The sequence below is a fragment of the Herpailurus yagouaroundi genome, unplaced genomic scaffold (genome assembly GCF_014898765.1).
Source record: "Herpailurus yagouaroundi ecotype Mexico unplaced genomic scaffold, PumYag 28, whole genome shotgun sequence".
Classification (NCBI taxonomy): Eukaryota; Metazoa; Chordata; class Mammalia; order Carnivora; family Felidae; genus Herpailurus; species Herpailurus yagouaroundi.
Window position 1 is genome coordinate 108,057,269 of NW_024412376.1, and position 22,359 is coordinate 108,079,627.

Below are 22,359 nucleotides of genomic sequence, written 5' to 3' on the forward strand. Positions count from 1 at the left end.
GTGAACAAAGAGGAGACCCTCCCTAACAAGGTGTGTGATCCTGAGGGACTCTACCCAAAGGTCTAGTATTCCAAGAGGCAGTGTCCCCTGAGACCTGGAGGTGTTGACAGCTGTGGTTCCTCACGCGGTTGCCCCCAAGTACCCTTAGTAATGCAACGAGACCATGGGCTCAAGCACAGGAGGAATCTTTATCTTTTCCAAAAAAATAAACAAAAGACAGCAAGCAGGGCCCTGGTTTCACCTCAGTGTCCAAAAGAAGGCATGGTTAAGTCTCTAAATTTTAAAAGTTTTCCAATGAATTTGTTCATTTGGGAAAATACACTATGGTCTATATTTCTTATTGTTTTCCACTTCCTACATCAGGATATGATTTTACACATTTAATCTTAAATTCTAGAAGGAGCTACTTACTGCATTGTTTTAAATTAAAACTCTGTTGCGTAGAAGATGAAATAACCATATTTTCCATCTTTAAACAATATACAGAATTACTGTCTTAGACTTTAAAATAATGATTAGTCCATCAAATTTTGGACTACGATTTAATCTTAGAATTCTTGAGGCACCTGGGTGGCTCAGTCGGTTAGATGCCTGACTTCAGCTCAGGTCATGATCTCGTGGTTTGTGAGTTTGAGCCCCACGTCGGGCTCTGGGCTGACGGCTCAGAGCCTGGAGCCTGCTTGGGATTCTGTGTCTCCCTCTCTCTCTGCCCCTCCCCCACTCACGCTCTGTCTCTCTCTCCTTCAAAACTAAACATTAAAAAAAAATAAAAAAAAATCTTAGAATTCTTAATCAAAGTCCCTATGAAAACAAATACTTTTAAAAAGAAGCCCAAATTTTGGCTTCAAGTGTGGATTTTTTTTAAATTTTCTCATGAACATATGTTTCTCAAGAAACATCGTGAAGCTAGAAAACACCTACTATTTACATAAAAGATGGCATAAAATGAAGTTGTCAATTCCTTTAATGCAGGAAGAATCTGCAGCTGGGTGACTTGTGTCCACAGTTGTGAACTGGCAGAGGGCACTGTCCACTTGCCCTCCAGGCCAGTCACCATGGAATCAGAGCTGAGGGTAGGGACAGAAGGATACAGCCCTCCTGGGTCTACTTCGTTCCCTGCGTGTAGTGCTTAGCACATGATATAGACTCGCTTCTCCCCAATTCCCATTGCATTAGTGTTTTAATACATGACACAGTGGTGCCATGACATACATCAAACTGTGATACAGTCAAATCAATTATCGCTCATGTGAGGAGTAGGAAAATATTCATTCGATTTGACCATATACATTTAGGCTTCACAGGAATCTGTCATTTGCTGACCCTTCCTGAGTGATGAACTGGACATCGCTCACTCCTAAGCATTGTGTAGCTGGCAAATGAGCTTTGAAGCTAAAGCATTTGGCCCAGGAAATTATTTCTTACAAAAATAGGACTTCTTTCTATATTATATATTTCGTATACATTATACATTAGCAAATAGTCTGTCAAAAATAAAACAAAAATAAAAAACTTTTCCAAGTATATTAAAAATGCACCATTGTTGACTTAACACATGATCCAACATAAATATTATTAATAAAATAGGAATATTAACATAATCAGGCACGCTGCGCATCCCTGCCCATAGCTGGACGGCAGCACTCAGACTTGTGGTAATGCTGGATCCCCTGACGTCACCCTTTCGTATTCCTTCTTTGGTTCTTTACTCTTCTGATTTCTGTACCTAGAAATATTCAGAAATTGAAACTGTTAGCACTGTAGTTAACAGTGAGAAGAACAAAGTATGCTAACAAAACAAACCAACATATGGACTCAAAAGAAACATCAGCACAGTGTTTCCAAAATGACAAAAGTCAACAGATTTAGGTTGGGCAAGAGAAAAAAAAAAAAAAAGAGGGAGAAGGGGTAGTATTCTGTGGTCAAACAATTTAGGGAGGAAATGGTGAAACACAGTTAAAGGACTCTTCAGAGGTTTTAACATGTCCTGAAAATTACAAAATTCCAGGAAAGCATGTGACCATATTTAAGCCTGGGTGTTTTATTCTCTGTCTCTCTCTTTCTCTCTCATTTCTGTTTCTTTCCTTTCCCTTCTTTCTCTCAATCTCTCCCTCTGTCTTTCCTTCCTTCTTTTTTCTTCCTTCCTTCCTTCTTTGCTTCCCTCCCTCCCTCCCTTCCCTTTCTTCTTTTTCCCTTCCCTTCCCTTCCCTCCCCTCCCTTCCTTTCTCCTTCCTTCCTTCCTTCCTTCCTTGGTTCTTTCGTTCCTTCCTTCCTTCCTTCTAGAAAACTAGTATGTGAATACCATACTACATCATTATATTCTATCCATCACATTGATACAATGTTATCACCAAAAGCAATTAGAATAACTTCTTATTATTTATCAAGCACTAATTAGTGGCTGACAATGCCCTAAGTGCTATACATTCATTACTCATTCTATTCTCACATTCTCACATTGCCATTATCATCCTCATTTTATAGATGATGACAGTGAAGTACAAATGGGTTACATAAGGTCAAGTTCTGCCAGCTAGGATTCAGAATCTCCATTCATTCATTCGTTTGTTCAAGCTATCCTCCTAATATTTTGAATTCATTTTCTACCCATTTCGGAGATGAGGCATGTAGCCTTGAGGAAACTGCACGTTTATGCTTAGTGGAGGAATACAATTTGAAAGCTTTTGTTTAGACACAGACACAGTTCTGCCACTTGCCAACTATATGAGCTGAGGCATGTCAAATGACCTCTCTAGGTCTCATTTCCCCAATCTTTATAAAGGAAAGGATTGTAGTCAAAGATCTTTTAGGGGTATTTCAGTTTTAGTAGTGTTCAGTTCTGTGATCATAACTAATTAGGAAGGCGTTTTAATTTGATGAATACTTAGAATCAATCATGGGCAAAATAAATTTAATCTTATAAAAGTAGCACACTTTCCGACCGTCACAAGTAGAAGCACATTGCTTTCAGCAAACAAACAAAATGACATCCACTCAAATCTTCACTGAAAAATTTGTACCAGCTCCAAAATAAGAAGGATTTCACGGAGACAGTTCAAGGCAGCTGTTATTAACTAATTCACACTGTTCCCAGACCCTGGTCTTAAACCCTAAAACACAACCAACAGTCTGATACACTGTCAGTAATTTCAAAACTCATTGTATTTTTTTTTCTCAGTGATCAGCCTCTGTCAGTATAGTATTATACAACAGGCTGGGGTGCCACTGTTCTGGGAGACGGGAAAAAGTAAGCTCTTAACAACTGTCTGGAAATTCCTGTCTACAAGTCTGCCTTAAACTTTAAAATCCTAAGCCTCTAGGGTTATTAATTTACAAAGCACATGCTTTATGAAATACAAAATTTAACCTAATAATTAAATACAAATGGTTAAACATAACATTGACATCATGCCTTATGGTTTCTTTAACATGCATGATAATACTCAATGCTGAAAATGGTCCTGTCATTAATGTAGAAGATTTTTATCTGTATATTATAGAAGAAAGAACTGATACTCTAAGCTTGGCTTGTACAGCTTATAGAGACAATAAATAGCAGAGCTAATATTAGAGTCAAATCCATATGATCTGCCACTGAAACTTCTTTTTTGTAAATATCATCAGTGGGGGCGCCTGAGTGGCTCAGTTGGTTAAGCCTCGAACTTTGGCTCAGGTCATGATCTCACAGCTTGTGAGTTCTAGACCCACAACGGGCTCTGTGCTGACAGCCCAGAGCCTGAAGCCTGCTTCCAATTCTGTGTCTCCAACTCTCTCCGCCCCTCCCCCCCTTAGAAATAAATGTTTTAAAAAATTTAAAAAAATACGTATCATCTGTGCAGAGTCCATCGTATCCCTCTAAATAACACTTTGTCCATAGTCTTACCCAGTTTTTTAGCCTGCATTGTATAAACATAATACGCAGAAGCAGAGTGCAGAAACCACCGGCTTACCATCTGCAGAAGTAGTATATAGAACCGGCAACGACGACGAGAAACAAGAAAACGAGAATCACAGTCAAAGCGACATATTCTTTGCTCAAGGGCTGTTGGACGGTTAAAAAGAAGTGCTCGCAGCGGACCCCAGTGTAACCCACTTCACACCTACAGGAACATGGGAGAGAAAGATCGGTTATTTAAAAAAGAAATTATCATTAAGAATTCGTTTTGTAAGGAGTCGTCTCACACTGTGATACAGGAAACCGAGAAGGTTGCTGACAGCTGTAAACAGGAATTCAAAGACTGGCCTCAGAGCGGGGCCCACATTGATATCAGAGCTCCACACAGCTCTCAGCTTAACTGTGGTGCTAAGTGACAGGCTGGCCCAGCTGCCAGGGTGGCTGACAACCCACAAGGGGGTTTGGAAAGTTTTCGTAGGGTGGAGGTGCATTTTGTCTTAATCAGTTCAATCAATCCTTAAAACAGGGGCTGATGTAGAAGTCCAGTGGAAAGACTAAAAGCAGAACCACCTTCATGGTCTATGAGAAGGAGGCATCAAAGCCTACCCGACTCTGTACCCTGGAAATATCGTTACAATTTGAGAGCTACTGTTTCTTCCAGAACTTAAAAAAAAAAAACATGCTTAATAACGTTACTAATAGCACATATAACTGCATGCTAATAGTATGTATAAACTACAGCCCCTGGAAACACATCAACTTCAAACAATTTAAAAAAAAGAGTATATGTCTAAAAAACACTTTTTTTTTTTTTTGCATATTACCTGCAATAATTTTCACTCATGTCCACCAGGTAGATGCACTGTCCATGCAAACAGAAGCCATTCATGTCAGAGCCACACTTTGTTATTGAGACTTGAGCCACACGTGGATTGTCTTCTGTCTGAACTGTGAAGGAAATGGAAAGTTGGATATATTCCGCTGCCTTCTTCGAAGCATGAATCACCCTTTCATATAGTCATTGCTGAGCTACTGTAGCAAAGCAGGGCAGGTACTAATCAGTCGAGGAGACTTTTCAGGATTAAGTCCCTCTAGTTATCACAGTTCCTAGGCCAATAAACAAACATTTGACCCCTAAGGAGAAGGACCAACAGACTAAACAAACAAAATAAGACCTAGGCATTTAATTCACAAAGGATAATCTTGAAGGATAGAAAAGGAAAGTTTACGACACACAAAAATCATTACCCTCCAAAGTTATTCACTTAACCCAAGTGTGTCTGATGTTTTTCAAATCTCAAAATAATTCTGCAGTTCATTACTCCAAAAGCAACTGCAAACTGAAACCACTAATTAGTTCAAGAGAGCAAAGTTTTATAGTGGGTTTTCTTTATTTTATTTATTAACTAACTCACACTGTTCCATACCCTGGCCCTAACCCTAAAACACAGCCAACAGGTTGATATACTATCAGTAGTTTCAAAACTCATTGTATTTTTTTTCTCAGTAATCAGCCTCTGTCAATACAGTATTGTACGACAGGGTGGGGTGTGAGTGTTTTGGGGGACTGCAAAAAAGTCAAAAATCTTTTAGGAAGGCATGTTTCGGTGTATATTCCCAAATTTTTGAGGGTACCATCAAAGAAATCAACCAAAGCCTCCCCAACATCTGTAACCATGAGAACTGAACTAGACAAATTTTGACTTCCAAATACCCGGGGCTGGGCAAACACAACAGTGAAAATAGAAGCCTTTTTAGAAGTAGTGTTGCAACCTGTATGTAAAATTCATTTTAGGATTTTTAGTTACTGAAATGTGAAGGATGCTTATGAAATAATCAAACAATAGCATCCTGATTGTAATACTCCTGCTGAAAGAAATAAACAAACAAACAATAACAAAAAAAGGGAGGGAGGCAGACCAAACTTCTGAAGAGTCCAGTGATGAAGGAAGAAAAGAGAACAGAAATACTAATCCAAAGGAATGCATACGTCCCAATGTTGATAGCAGGGCTATCTACAATCGCCAAACTATGGAAACAGCCCAAGTGTCCATTGACTGATGAATGGATAAAGATGCGGCATACACACACACACACACACACACACACACACACACACACACACTGGAGTGTTACTCAGCCATAAAAAAGAATGAAAGCTTGCCATTTGCAACAACATGGACGGAGCTAGAGGCTATCATGCTAAGTGAAGAAAGCCAGTCAGAGAAAGACAAGTACCATACGAATTCACTCATATGTGGGATTTAAGAAACAAAACAAATGAGCAAAGGGAAAAAAGAGAGAGAGAGAGAGAGAGAGGCAAACCAAGAAACAGACTCTTTATACAGAACGAACTGATAGGAGGTGGGTGGGGGATGGGCAAAATAGGTGGTGGGGATTAAGAAGGGCACTTGTGATGAGCACTGAGTGTTATAGGGAAGTATTGAATCACTATATTGTACACCTGAAACTGATCTTACACTGTATGTCCACTAACTGAAATTTAAATAGAAACTTAAAAAAAAAAAAAACCTAAATAGTGGAGGCATAACAAAAAGGAGGGTAAGAGAGAAGGTAAAATTAATGTGGGAAATACCCTGGTTCCTCAGGATAACGTTCGACTCAATATTCAGACTGAGTCTAAATTAGAGCTCTCTTGAACCACATCCAGAGTCCTCAGGGGTCCCCGAGGAAAATAGACTATGTGTGACTTCTCTCTGTGTTCCTATGCCTATGCACAGTGTTTGGCATGTATTAAGTACTCCATAAATATTTTCTGAATGAACGTTGTAACTGAAAGAAAGGACATCATTCGTTCCTTTTACAAAAAATAACAACAAAATATATTGATTATCTACTGTGTACCAGGTTAAATTTGCCTACTTTGCCTGGGATCTAATCTCTAGCAATGGTTTCACAGCAAAGTTCTAGGGAATGGCCAAAGGGCATCTGAGTTTCCTTGTCCTATCTCTTTAAGATCCACTCATTCCAGAGAACTAGATGCCCACTCCCTCTCCCACCAGTTATTCTTTTATATCGTTTTTCCAGATGTAGTTCATAAATAAGGTGCTAAAAAAATTATCAGTATTATTATTTACAAGTTTATTTATTTTTGAGAGAGAGAGAGAACACAAGTGAAGGACGGACAGAGAGAGAGGGTGAGAGAGAATCCCAAGCAGGCTCAGTGCTGTCAGCACAGAGCCCGACTCAGGGCTGGATCCCATGAACCAGGCGATCATGACCTGAGCTGAAACCAAGAGTCAGACGCTCAAGTGACTGAGCCACTCAGCACCCCCCCCCACAATTATTTTGTTAACACAGAAGCTGTTTCTCTCCCCTTTCTCTACACTGTCACATATTCATAGTCTTTGAGTTCATTTCTGTTAAGAATGTGTGACCGTCCGGGGCAGCACTGGCAAAGCCGGACTCACCTAAAGCTGTACAGTTATCTTCGGATTCTCCTGGGATGCATGAAGGAATCACGGTGGTGCCGAAAACTGCTTGGAGAAGATGGCAACCTAATAACGGGGGGAATCCAAATATATAAACAGTGCTTCAAAAAAAGAAACCCTGATCACAGTTTCATGTAACCACACTACTTACAGGGTTGTTTTAATGATTTCAAGAATTTGATCCATTGAAACCATAAAAGAAACTGATTTGTAAAAACAGGAAATAATTGAAAATCAATGAGCCCCCAGCTCTCGGTCTAGGGGTAAAAACCTTGGCATGACATTCCTAATTTCAGATTTGCCCTGTTCCCAGGGTCAAAGACCTGATTTTGAAATGTGATTTCCTAGAAGCTTAGCAACAGAAATTGTAGAGACTTTCCACTATTTTGCTCCATGATGTGTTTGGAGCAATGCTCCAAGATAGAGCTTATTACACACACGCATACACACACACACACACACACACACACGCACAAAGGCTTAACTGACAATCAGTTTCTATTTACAGTAACAACTAAACAGGACTCTCAACCATGTATATGTTCCTTTGTTGATTTAAGTGCCCAGCTTACTGTTTGCATTGTATTATGCACAAAAGTAGATTTTAATTAATAAAATGTAATCTAAGTAAAGTCAGAATATATCTTATCTAACGTGGGAGCAAACAAACACGCTAGATGAAGCACTGAGCCCTGGAATCCAGTTTCTGTCAGCCCAGTAAAAGTTTGAACAAGGCATTTCATTGTGTGTCCCCACTTGATAGGCCAATGTTGGAAAACAGGCTCCGGAATGACTTAAGTAGTTTCTGAATTCCATAGAAAGTGTAAGAAGAGTCCTTTCCATTGCACAGATGTTTACTGAAGAGGGTTTAGCTGCTTCTGTTTAGGAGTCGGGCATTTGCGCTTCACCCCTCTTTCTAGGCTAGACGAGTAACTTATATAATAAATACTAATGGTGGTGATGCAGTTGTGGATAGCAGTTAACATTTCTTGAGCATGTACTATATGCAGGCGTGGCTCTTGTCCTCTTTATCTATATTATCTCATTTAATCCACCCAGTGACTCTTTGAAGAAGCTACTACTGTTATCCCCACTAAGCATATGATAAAACTGAGACTTAAGGAGTTTAAGTAACTTTCCCAAGGGTACATAGCAATGTTGTTAACGGGCCACATTATAGAACCTGGAAAGGGCAATAATACAGACATCACACAGACAAACCAGGGTAAATATGATTGAAGCAGAGTATGTTAATGCTGTAGGGAGGCAACCAAGTGTGATGGAAAGGCAATCCTGGGGGAAAACTTGGGTTATGTGATTTTGGACAAATTAATTAGTTTCTCTGGCTCTAGATTTCCCCCACCTTACAGAGTTTGGGGGCGAATTAAATTAAATGATCTTTTTCCAAAATGCCTAACACACCAGAGACTCCCACAAATGTTCCAGGATACTCAGGGTCTAGCCTCTAGTTTTAGCAGTATGTGTGCGTAGTGCCCTCTCCTGGTCTATAACAAGATTACAAATCTCTTTGTAATTTGATATTTTAAAGTATGATTTAATCCAAGTAATAAAAGATTTTATCTTATTTTTTTTCTCGATCAGAGGAGACATGGATAAGTTAAACATACTGCATATTATTGCTAAAAACTACATTACACATCTGCATCATAGCTTCTAATTTCATAAGTTTCAAACTAGACCCTTAGAACAATCCGATGAAGTAGTTAGTAGCCCCCCCCCCCAAATTTAACATCAGGGAAGTTAAATTAAATGTCTTGTCCAAGACCGATTACATAGTGAGCGTAGAAAATAAGAGTTGGAATCTATGTTTGGACAGCAAGTCTCATAATCTTCCAATGATTTGACAATGCCTTTTTTGAAAAGTTTAGAACTATCTCCTTCCCACCCCATACTTCTCCTACAATATAACTAACTGCTTCAGTTGCTCATAAAGGAAAAAAAAAATCATCTTTCTTAAATAACAAAAAAGAAATCCTAAAGTCTGGATTTCATTGTCATTTGAACAGAGATAGAAAAAAATAATTTGTTCCACACAGCTTTTTTTTCTTTAATATTTATTTTTGGGAGAGAGAGAGAGAGAGAGAGAGAGAGAATGCACCGCGAGGGAGGAGCAGAGAGAGAGGCGGACAGAGGATCCAAATGGGCTCTGTGCTGAGGGGCTGGAACTCAGGATCCCTGAGATCATGACCTGAGCTGAAGTCAGACGTTTAACCGACTGAACCACCCAGGTGCCCCTCTCTATATATCTTTTTATGAAGAATGAGCCATCAACCAGGCCAGCTTTGTTCCACTTCTCAGTATAATTTGGCCATGCATTTTCCTATGGCAGAATTAAACCCTTTAACTTATACAGTCCGCTCAACACAAACAGGAGCTCTAGCTGTGTGATTTTACATTCTTGGTGCCGGTCTTCCTCCATGCTTCTTCATCTGAGGAAGGCTTTGGAGAAAACGTTACCAGTGCTCCTACCAAGAATTTCGCCCGTCAGCCCCATCCACCGTGCAAACACACATTGGAAGCTCATTTCTCTCTCCTTTGTGGAAATCAGAAACTAGCCTTTCCTGTTTGGATCTGCTTACACCTGCAATCTGCAACTATTATAGAATTCAGCTAATTGTTTTGGGGTGTTGCTTCTTAGTCTTTTTTTTTTTTTTAAGGTTTTTAGTAGTTGTTAGTTTTTCCACTGTTGGAAACTTTGTTCCACCTGGTCAGGCCACAGGTGACATATTTGTCTTTGTGAATTAAAGAATGTTCAGTGCAGGGCGTGTCTCTACAAAAACTGGGCTCTGGTAACCTGTGACGCTCCCTTGGACATCGTCCACCGCTTGGGATGGTTTCTGCGAGACTAGCTCTCTCTGCATGAATTGAACATCCGGGTCTTTTACAGATGAACTGGTAAATAATTTTAAATGCTTTCCTCAAATGAAAGACTGCACTCCATCATGGATGTACATAGCCAATAAAATAGCAAAATTGGTTCTAAAGCTGTGTCCCTCTGCATAGCTCTGTTTCTTTAAAAGAATGATTCTCGAGCTTCTGTCAAGTTCGTCTCTGCTCCAGGCCCTTGCAAACTCGAGTAGGTGGAGCTGATCAAAATATTTAAAAAGGGAACCCATGGAGAATTCTGATATCCACCACCTTGTCACCCTTAGGAAACACTACTCATTACTTTAAAGTCAGACAGGGAAGGAATAGACGCTAAAGTCATATACATACATTTCCTTATCTTACAGGTTTATTCCCTGCTGTTAGTGTTATTTGAACAATGATGGTCTATGATTCTATTGCAAATATTGCATTTGAGTTTTTGATTCTTGACCATGGGTCTCTGCTAAGAAAATAATTCACTAGGATATTAAGGATTTTGGATAGTGTGTGTCCAGAAAACAGATCTGGTGACAAGCCGTACGTCGGTAACTGAAGTATAGAGGAACTGCGTGCAAGGTGGAATGGGGCAGACGATCTGTAAACTCAAAACGGTCTCTTGGCACTCTGTTTCAAGAAATGCAAGAAAAGTCAAATTTCCATCAGAGGCTATTATTTCTGTCAAATTTCCCAAATGAGTTTTAGGAATTTGATGCACACCTGCTCCTCTCTGTACCTTCACCTTTCAGAGATTGTGTTTCAATGAAATCTCGAAGGTGCCAGCAGGAAGTGGTGTAGGTGATTCACAGGATACAAATCACCTCTACTCGGTGAGTCAGGGCCGAGCCCACATCCTTACACAATATTGGGGCACCGTGCGTGGGAGAAGAAGTTTGAGGATCATTATCTGAATGGGGGTAGCACGAAATGCCATGGACCCTGAGGCGCTAAGAAGTGCTTGCCCAACAGTCAGGAGGAACGCCAGATGTAGAAAATGTCTTTCTTACTGCATGGGGTTTCCTTCACCTTGCTTCCTTACGGCTACACCGAGGGGCTCAATTAGAAGGAGGCTGGGATTTGGGGATTGGCTGACCAAGCCGATACTGCAAAGTCAAGGGCAATTCTCCAGGAGAAAATGGCTTTCCTGAATAGCAATGAAGCAAAGAAAAATGACCCCAAATAAAATGAGGTAGGTTACAGAATGAAAGAAATCATCTTATTTTCCCAATTTAACCTTTCAGAATATTTAGACCAGAATGGTAAACTCATAATGAATCATGATATTTGCCCATCCCAAGCAGGTATCAAAATCCGCTTTGTTCACGCTTTTGGTGTGGTCACGTGCCTACCCTGCTCACGGACTGTTAGTTTTGTACCTTCTTCCATGGCATTCTATAATTTTAGAATTTGTAACATAGTAGGCTTGTTAGGTCTTGTATAATTTCAAAGAGTGAATATGCTTTCACCATTTCCAGATGCCTTGTTGTTTAAAATTAAAATTTACTATTAGATAAGGCTTCACCTTGGCTACAATAACTCTAAACTCTTTATCATGTCAGATCCCAAAAAGAACTCTGTCGGTATTTTTGAACATAGTCTCCTTCCCAGAGAACTACATGAAAAGAGAGAGAGACAGAGAGAATATAAACCTTGCCTTTTTCCAGAAATCATTCTCTTCCTACAGCTTTTCAGTGCTAAGCTCATAACTAAGCTTCATTAAAAAATAAATGTAGGGGTGCCTGGGTGGCTCAATCGGTTGGGCATCCGACTCCAGCTCAGGTCATGATCTCACCATTCAGGAGTTCGAGCCCTGCGTTGGGCTCTGTGCTGACAGCTCAGAGCTTGGAGCCTGCTTCAGATCTGTGTCTCCCTCTCTCTCTGCCCCTCCCCTGCTCTCACTCTATCTTTCTCAAAAATAAATAAACATAAAAAAATAATAAATGTAAAAACCAACTATAAGGGGCGCCTGGGTGGCTCAGTCGGTTAAGCGTCCGACTTCGGCTCAGGTCATGATCTCGCGGTCTGTGAGTTCGAGTCCCGCGTCGGGCTCTGTGCCGACAGCTCAGAGCCTGGAGCCTGTTTCAGATTCTGTGTCTCCCTCTCTCTCTGACCCTCCCCCGTTCATGCTCTGTCTCTCCCTGTCTCAAAAATAAATAAAAACGTTAAAAAAAATTTAAAAAAAACCCAACTATAACTGTTCAAATAAACAGGATGAAACCAGAAGTTGCTATATAATAACAAGTTACAAATAAGTATTTTTTTTAAGTTTATTTATGAGAGAGAGAGAGAGAGAGGAGAGGAGAAAGGGAAGAGAGAAAGAATCCTAAGTAGGCTCCATGCTGTCAGCACAGAACTCAATGTGGGGTTCAATGTCATGAACCGTGAGATCATGACCCACGCTGAAACCAAGAGTCAGGAACTTAACCGACTGAGCCACCCAGGAGCCCCAAATTAGTATCTCTTTTAATTTTGAGTCTTAAAAGGTCGACATAGGATCTTCCTTGCCAAATGGCAAGAAAAGATTTATTAGGCCATGCTTTTTAATTCATAGGCATGAAATAACACTCTTCAATTCTAGTAGTAATTCCTAAATCATACTTCAATGTACTCATATATTTTAGTCATCATATAATACCGTACTTAAAGCTATTCAATTGAGAAGCAGTGAGTTAAAATGTGAAGGTATAGTTTACTTCACCCTAAAAATGGATTTAAAGATGAATATCTTATTCACAATGGACGTATTCTCATAATGCAGGAGAATGCATATCAACTCTTGTGGAAAAGGTACCATTTATACTAACCTGGGTGTTTGGAATTTTTTGATGAAGAGGTCTAAATGTGGGACTTGCATTCCTTAAAGGCCAAAGTTTCATCTCTAGAGTGTTTCACATCTCCTATTGAAACTATTTTTTTTCTTTAAGTTGTTACGTGGGAAGCATTTTTATGACCCTGTCTGCCTCTACTCCCTTTCATCTTTCTTCTCACACCTATCCCTACTGATCCAATTCAGAAATGTAAATTACTATCACATTACTGTCTCAGAAGAAAGACCTCGGAAAGGAACAACAGTCTGTACTCTATAACTGTTCGCCATGAGCCTTCTTTTCATTACGGCCATATTATGGCTTGAAGCTTTGAATGCTTAACGGTGTTTTTAGAAGCACGTTGGCTATCATATCATTCATTCTTTATAGATGCCTACTGCCAAAAATGAATTTGCCAAAAAACAGAGTTTTAATAAGTGACCATCAAGAAAGAAAGGAGAGAACAAATACATAAAAGGTAATTTTTAAAGCCTCAAAGTTCATTATACTTCATGCACAGGAACTGTGTAATGTAAGCAGCACATAGAAGCTGCTAAGAAATTTTATTTTGTGAAAATACATTTTTTTTTTTTTTGGTTAACTTGGGGGACTTCAGTGAAAAGCCCATTTGCATCAGTAGTGTGATAGGAAGGTGGAAAGGGCTTAGTTATACTCTATAAATGGAAAAGCAGGGGGTAGCTTACTTACTTTTAGTAACCATATATGTCAAATTCCATAAATATTGAGATTTTTCTCTATGCAAGAGATTGGACAAAATGCTGACAGGAAAATTAATGCAAAAGACATAGTTTCTGTCCTCAACAGAGTTAATAGGCTAGAGACCTGGCGGGGAGAAGCAAGGAGAGAAGTGAGAGGTGATGCCAAGTTCCTGAAAATACCAAGGATGGTGATGCCATTAAAAGAGTAGAAAACATAGGCAGGGCAACAGTTTGTGGTGGCATTTGCAGCTAGGGGGCATGAAGGGGGGACAGAATGAATAAAGGAATTTGAGATCGTATTTCATATATTTCCTGTTTTTATTTATGAGGCATTTGGGAATACAGTTCTTTTTTTAAAGTTTATTTATTTTGAAAGAGAGAGAGAGAGAGAGAGAGGGGTGGGGAGAGGGAACACGAGCAAGAGAGGGGCAGAGAGAGAGAGAGATTGAGAATCCAAGCTGGCTCCACACTGTCAGCACAGAGCCCAAACCCATGACCCACAAGATCATGACCTGAGCCAAAGAGTCAGAGTCTGATACTCAACTGACTGAGCCACCCATGTGCCCTGGGAATATAGTTCTTAGATAAAAGAATAAGAATGGATTTGTGGAGTCTATTTGAAAGTCATATGTGGGGGCGCCTGGGTGGCGCAGTCGGTTAAGCGTCCGACTTCAGCCAGGTCACGATCTCGCGGTCCGTGAGTTCGAGCCCCGCGTCGGGCTCTGGGCTGATGGCTCAGAGCCTGGAGCCTGTTTCCGATTCTGTGTCTCCCTCTCTCTCTGCCCCTCCCCCGTTCATGCTCTGTCTCTCTGTGTCCCAAAAATAAATAAACGTTGAAAAAAAAAATTAAAAAAAAAAATTAAAAAAAAAAAAAAAAGAAAAAAGAAAGTCATATGTGGAAATACGACCTTTAAAGGCATAGGAGTGATTCAGACGTTCCAAGGCAAATCACATGGAATGGAAAATAATAGCACTTTGGGAAATGGGTGATGAGGAATGGATAGAAATGGCCAAGAAAACTGGAGAAAAAAAAATAAGTTCAGTGTTGTGGGATCCAAGAGAGCACTGAGTTTTAAAAGGAGGCATGGGGTGGTCCACAACACAGTGATTGTAGAAAGTCATTCATTATGATGAATGGCTCCATCGTAAATAAGATTCACCTTTATTCAAGGCAACTGGTGCTAAATCAGCAATAAAAATTGCTAACTGGATTTTTTTCTTAAAACACTAGCATCGATTTTGTATTTGCACCTACCATCAGTATTAATTTTACTTGTCTTGGCAACTCGAGCACTAATTCAAACTGTGAATTATGAGTGGCAATGTGTTATAGCAATGGAAAATACATTAAGCTTGTGGTTCTCAACCTGGAGTAATATTGTCACCTGGGGAACATTTGGCAATGTCTGGAGACATTGTTGTCACAACTGCGTAGGTGCTACTGACATCTAGTGGGTAGAGACCAGAGTTGCTGCTCAACTCCCTGCAATGCACAGGAGAGCCCACAACAAAGAATTAGCTAGTCCATAATGTAAATAGAGCCAAGGCTGAAAAAAAAAACCCTGCACTAGACCTGTTAGGTATGGAGTCCACCTCTAGCTCAGATAATACTTTTATCCCACTGTAGCTCCTGCAACTGAGTTTCCTTATCTCTGAAAACAGAGACCTAAGGAATGGAGTGGACTGGGGAGGGGGTGGGGGGAGATGGAACTTTTAGATTACTCTAAGGTTCCTTTCATTTCTAAAACAATACTTCTCTTTCTCTTACTAACTATCCATCATCCAGTCATATACTGCTCAGTCCCTCTCTCTTGTTCTCCCTCTCTCTCTCTCTCTCTCTCTCTCATACACACACACACACACACACAGTGCAGATATACTTAAATTTTATTAGGTATACCGTCAGTGAACACAGACTATATTGTGTTAGAAATGAGAAAAATAGGGAAGAAAAAATACTAAACTTTATTATTAAACACACTGAATTTTCAAAAACTATTGCATAGTCTCCAAATATTTTGCTTCTCAGACACATTTTCAAAAGACAGCTTCGAGTTTGACACATAGTGACGAGAACTTTGAATAAAAGTACCATCCTGATCGTCCATCCAACAAACCTGTACTGAGTGTTGAAAATAAGTCAGTCATGAAGTGGATGCTCAAAGAGGAACACGGTGCCAGTAAGGTGACTTGGGGCTGACACAGACTTACAATGGGACTTAAAAAGGGCAGGACCCAGGATGGGCGTGGTGCAAAGGAGGCAGAGGTAGGTTGCACATTTATTTTGGAGTGGTGGGAGAAAGGAGGAGGGGGGTAACTGAGAAGGTTTGATACTTCTCTCCAGTCTTTTTTTTTAAGTGTATTTATTTTGCGAGAGAAAGAGAGAATATGAGCGAGGGAGGGACAGAGAGAGGGGGAGAGAGAGAATTCCAAGCACACTCCGTGCCACCAGCATGGAGCCCGACATGGCACACGAACCATGAGATCACGACCTGAGCCCAAATCAAGAGCTGGAGGCTTAACGGACTGAGCTGCCCAAGTGCCCCACTTCTCTTCAGTCTTAAAAGGTGAGTAAAGCTTTCGCCAAAAGGGAAGTGTGAGCTGGGGCACAGTAGAGGGCACAGCATATTCAAGCATGGAACCTTACACACTGGGTTACTCACTTCTTTTTAAGTCTGTTTTCTCCCTTGAAAACTGGGAATATTAATACCTTTCCCAGCCTAAAGGGAGTTATTGTAAGGATGCCACGAGGCTTTTTCTAAGAAAGCACTTGATGATGGTGATAATGGTGATAACAGCTCTAATTTTAAAAGTGCTTTTTATTATTTTATAATATCATCAGAGTAATTAGATTTGTATACAATTACCTGACAACATAGCTGCTATGATCTCCATTTTACAGATGAGAAAACTGAGGTTCAGAGAGGGATAAATCTTTCTGAAAGCATGAAATAAAGGAACAGGGGTATGGAAACTGTCTTCCATACACAATGTCTCTTGACTCAAAACTATAATGTTTGACATATGTAAACGTGTGTGTTTATATATAAGTATGAGAGGGGGGCTTTTTCCCCTCCTTGGGGGAAAGTTATATTTATATTCAGGAGATATATATATATATATATATATATATACACATATATATGTGTGTGTGTATACATATATATATCAGAATATATATCAGATATATATATCATATATATCAGAATATATATCAGATATATATATCATATATATATCATATATATAACATATATATATATTTATATCAGATATATATATATATCAGAATATAACTCAGTTATATTCAGGAGGAGTTATATTTAACTCACTTTCATGCCTCAAATTTAAAATTCAGGATTTTGGGGCGCCTGGGTGGCTCAGTCGGTTGAGCGTCCGACTTGGGCTCAGGTCATGATCTCGCAGTCTGTGAGTTTGAGCCCCGCGTCGAGCTCTGTGCTGACAGCTCAGAGCCTGGAGCCTGCTTCATTCGGATTCTGTGTCTCCCTCTCTCTCTCTCTCTGCCCCTCCCCCGCTCATGCTGTCTCTCTCTCTCTCTCTCTGTCAAAAATAAATAAACATTAAAAAAAATTTTTTTTAATTCAGGATTTTGACCTAAGAAATTAAGGGTTAACATTTTTTTTTCATGACAATTATCAAAGCATCTTGTATACTGTAAATAGTAGCCTGGTTAACGAAATCATGACTTTAACCTAGAATGTCACTGAATCTTCATTGGCCCTATCATTAGACACCCAATTTTACATAAACCGTATCACCAGAAGACACGCAGTCTGTTACGTTACTTCATTTTTTGCAAAGGTTCCAGAATTGCCATGCCAAGGTGATGGCTGCGAGGATCATTCTCCCTAAGAATCCGTCCTATTACAGCTTTGGGGAATCTTCCCATTCTCGTCCAAAGCAATGGTCCCCACGGCAGTTGCAGCCATATTACTTAGACAATTTGCGTAGGCCAATACCCAGAGCGAAGACTGGCAGGTGTGGAAACCACACCTTCACTTCCAGTCTCTGTGAAGGGGATTTCTTACATGTCATTTGCATCTCTCAGCTTATCATGAACTAGGAAATGGAAGATTCTTGGGCAAAAAATGGACAGAAGGCATTCAAGTTCATTTTTTCCAAAACGACTTGGTGCGTATTGTACTTTTTTCTTCCAAGGAAGTGTGTTTATTTTCTCACTGTTGGCAGAGATGTGCTATAGATTAGATTAGATTCCATCTTAGTTCCTTATTGGTATTATGTTAAATTCACTAGAATATAAAAAGATACTGGGAATGAAAAAAGGCATAAGTACGCTTCTCCTTACCTATACGTCTAGGTACATGCAGAAATAAGGCCTCAGTTGATTGGTATAACGACTCCTTGGGAATAAAAGTCATTTCCTAGAAATTGCATTCATTAAAAATGCTGAATGTCGGGTAAGTAAAAATTCAACATATTTTAGCACCGCTTAAGAAAACAGTGACATGTTTTCTGGGCTTGATTTTGAGTGACACCTTACAGATACCATCTTCGTACATATGCTTGTCCCGATAACGGATTCTAAGCCTTGGGGCAGCCTCCAGACTACTCTGAAACATCTTTATTAGAACCTGTGATTTTTATTATGCTCCTGATGATCCTGAGACCCTCTGGCTCCTCCCACATCGCTCCCGAAAGACCATGCCATTGACTATCATCTTGTAAGGTATTTGACTTCACTTAGGGTTAGTCTCTTCATTTGTCACAGGGCTAATCACACCTACCTCACAGAGTGATTTTAAGGAATAAATGAGATGATTGTGCACAAAGCACTCAACACGCAAAGTGGTTAGCTCACAGGTAGCATTTGGTAACTGTCCGTATCTTTTCCAACTCCCGGATTTGGGCCCCGGTGCTGAACCACACACCCCAATTACCCAAATTGTTTATATGGTAAGATGATGGAGGAAGGCAGACAGGTGATGCCAATACTCTGGCAGTTCATAAGCTCTCCGGTCAACAGGAAAGATCCGAGACGAGCCAAAGTCTCACTGAGACGCGTGCTGCTTATATTTTCAGGAAAAGAATGCTTATTCTGCTCAATTCTCTGTCATTGTGCAGTGAAGTAGGACTAAACTATCTTAGAGATGGCATTCGGGAACATGCTCAAAAGCGCATCTGGGTATCAGTGAAAATGCTGGATTTTAGATTAAGAGCCTTTCTAAACATTAGCTGCAGAACTCAAGATAAAAATTTCTCCTCTTTGTTCTGGGCCAATCACAAGATTAGAAATGATAGTTCAGCTCTAAAACGGCAGATTACTTATAAATGTGTTATCTAGTTTGGGGAATCTCAACCATGTACTTAGTATTGAGTAAGCTAAAAGTGCTGACAAATCCAGGTGTGACCTTCCTCAGTTGAGCCCTGCTTTTCTACAGGAACTTGGGTCACACTTTCCCGGTATATAAAGCAAGAACATCAATATCAAATACTTATAAAATTTAAAAGTAACCAATTGATTGTATGAATGTGTAGCAGTTTAAATCTGCACGTGTTGGAGGCAGAGGATGAAACTGAAGGCATCTATATTTTTTCCACAGTCATACACATACTTTCCACCAAAAAAAGCAGGAACAAAATATTTGCTGAAGTCTGAACTAATCTTTGGAAGAACAGCCATTTGGGAAAAGTATTTCTAGGTAATCTTTCATTGGGGGTGGGAGTCCATTTCAAAATTACCAGGTGGCCTTGTCTTTTGTTACATATGCTTTAGAATAAGACTACCGGACTTGCATACCTGATTAGAGTATAGAGATATGACAGAGAACTTCAAACAGGAACTTTCCTAGTGGCAGAGAAATATCTAAACAAACTGGGAAAACAGAAACTGACCTAGCTCATTTGGAAATGGGCTTGGCGGCTGATGAAATAGGTGAACTATAATTAAGTAATGCAATAAAGGAGTTAAACACTTTCATGACAACAAAAACACACACAACACACTCTCTAGGTGGGTAGTCACCAGGTTATTCATAGGCTCTGGCTGTCTCAAATTAGAATATTCAATGAGTGGCCCAGAACAGACACTTGCATTGTTCCCAGGCAGCCCTACAGGTGGAAAGAAAAAAAAGCACGGAGCCTTTCTGACCTCTAGGTTCATTTCTAGCTCTAGGAAGACAGTCCCCTTTCCAATTGTATTTTTTTCACAGACCCTTCAAAGCAAAGATAGCCAAGCCAAATCATTTACTGAGAATCTTCTAGCAAATCACTCTTAGCACAGTTTTGGCAGAAACCACAGACCCAGTTTCTACTTCAGTTCCTAAATTTGTACAAGTAACTTCTAACTATGCATAGTATGCATGTCATTAGATCTCCCAAGCCCTGAGATAAGGCGTGTCGAAATAATAATTTAACTGTCACATCCTGCATAGGTAGAGTTAGTTTGTTAGGGGAATTTGCCCCATTGCAACCCCAGAAGGAATGTGCGGCTGGCAACTTTTATTTCCTTATTAAGGTTTTCCTATACACCTCCAAATCCCTCTTGAAATTTAAGGAATTAGAGAGAAACGATATATTCTTTTTCAAACCAGAAAGTTTACAAAGGATCCCCTTCTCCCCCCCCCTCCCCCCATCCGCAAGAACTAAATCATCTCAAATAGACAGGCATCCAACTCATCAATTTCAGGCTATGGGGTGCAATAAACAGCACGAGAAAATTGCCTGACCGGTCTCCCGCGGTGCAGGCTGGGGGGCGTGGGGGTCCAAGGGCTGGAAACAGCTCCAGGACCCGCCCATGTCCCTCCAGCTTCTCGGACGCCAGACCACGTTTTAATTCCGTGGCGCCTGGAGCTCCAGCAAAGCTGCCACCTGCGTGCACCAGGGCCCCCGTGAACAACCAGACACGACAGAGAAAACCGAGGGCGAGACCGGAGGAAAAGCGCTTCTCTCCAAAAGGTCTCTTTCGCCCGGGTCCGGTCTCTACTCCCGCCCTTTGACCCGGTCCCCGCCCGCCCCCCTCCAACAAGAAAGAACAGAACTTGAAATGTTAACAGTGCTTTCCCGGCCTCTGGATTTCCAGAACCGGCAACGTTTCTAAAGAAAGAAACAAAACCTTTGCAACGTAGTCTGTGGCCTGTTAGCGAGCTGCATTAATTCAGGCATAACATTTGTGGCAATGGTTAATTCATCGATGAAAGGCATTTGTAACACCGATACCCCCCTTTCCCATCCCACCCCAATCGGTCCCCGGCTTGAGGACAAGACGGACTCGCGGAACCGCAGACGTCATTTTAAACGGGGTGCACTTCACCCTGGGGGCAGAGGGGAGGGGCGAGCTCCGGGCTTCAGCGAGCCCCGCGGAGGGGAGGCGCGGGCGGGGTCTTACCCAGGCACAGCAGCAGCGCGGGGACGCGGCCCGCGCTTCGCGCCTCCATTGTCCTTCCCGCCGGGAGCAGGGAGCGGCGGCGCGGGCGCTCGGGTAGGGCAGCGGGCGGCGGCGCGGGGAGAGCGCGGGGCTGCGGCTGGAGCGCGTCGGGGAGCCCGGAGCGATCGCGCCACGGCCGCGTCCCTCTGCCACCCGGTCTGTCCGGCAAGTGAGCTCAACCGGCCGGCGCTGCCACCTTTATAGTTGTGGGGAGGGCCCTCGGGCCGGAGGACACACTAGCGGGGTGAGGTAGAAAGAGTCCAGAGTTTCATAACAGGTCCGGGGGAGGAGCGGCCGGAGACTGTCCGGATGTCATCCTGTCATCCTCCCTTTCTGAGCACCTGAGAGTGCTTGAGGAATTAAAAAAAAAAAAAAAATGCCCTTCTGCTTAGCCGGGGACTACTCCCCAAACTTTTCCATCCCCATCTCCGACCTCTGCGGGAGGAGGTGGGGAGCGTGGACCAGATGGATCGGTTTGCTCGGTGGGGTCACCTGCCCAGGAGCGGGTGGTGTTAGCCGCTTGGGTGACAGGCCTAACTTGAATCAAAGTCAGTCTTCCAGCCAGGGCTGGCGTTGGTCCAGCGTGCGCTTTTGGAGAGCCGCGCGTGCCAGTGAGTGACTTGTGGTCATCCTTGAGGTTTGTCAGTGGCTCAAGAGTCCTCCTGGCCTGTATTCGCCACTGCCCGGAAGCGCCTTTCGTGTCCCCACTCTCCTTCCCTGCAGCTCCGCTTCCAGCGTGGTGCCGGCATTTACAGCTTCCAAGTCTAGTCAGGAACAGAAACCCTAAATTATCCGATCTCTGTCCAGTTTGCTGTCCATCAGGCTGCCGCTTTTGGTTTTGCTTCAGCAGATTGCGCCTTAATCCTCTCACTTCCCTCTACAAACTCTTTGGTGAGCCACAGACCTGCCGCAGTGTGGACCAAACCAGTCTTTTCAAACTCGGCTTCCCGCTGGTATACCAGACGAATTGTCTCAGCTCTGCTGGGCTGCAAAACTCTCCTCCTGCCTCTGCTGATGGGGTCACAGTTTGGGGCAATGAGGGCCTTTTACTGGAGCTGGCCAAGTCCTTCTCATCTTGCTGTTTCTCCAGAAGGGCCTGGACTTCTTGAGCCTCTGGGGATCTCTTTTCGCTCTGATCTCTTATAGCTTGCATTGTTTTTCTTCCCCCGGAGGTTCATAGAATTCTAGATCTCAT

At 41.6% G+C, this 22,359-nt stretch overlaps 1 protein-coding gene across 1 annotated transcript; it reads right to left on the bottom strand.

Annotated features, from left to right (window-relative positions):
- Positions 1-864: 864 nt before the first annotated feature.
- Positions 865-21,336, bottom strand: EREG (epiregulin). Its single transcript, XM_040481190.1, has 5 exons — positions 21,126-21,336; positions 7,327-7,413; positions 4,720-4,843; positions 3,951-4,100; positions 865-1,726 (listed from the first exon to the last, which is right to left on the bottom strand). The coding sequence occupies exons 1-5, from the start codon at positions 21,172-21,174 to the stop codon at positions 1,645-1,647; spliced, it is 492 nt and encodes a 163-aa protein (XP_040337124.1). The 5' UTR covers positions 21,175-21,336; the 3' UTR covers positions 865-1,644.
- Between the last annotated feature and the right edge of the window lie 1,023 nt (positions 21,337-22,359).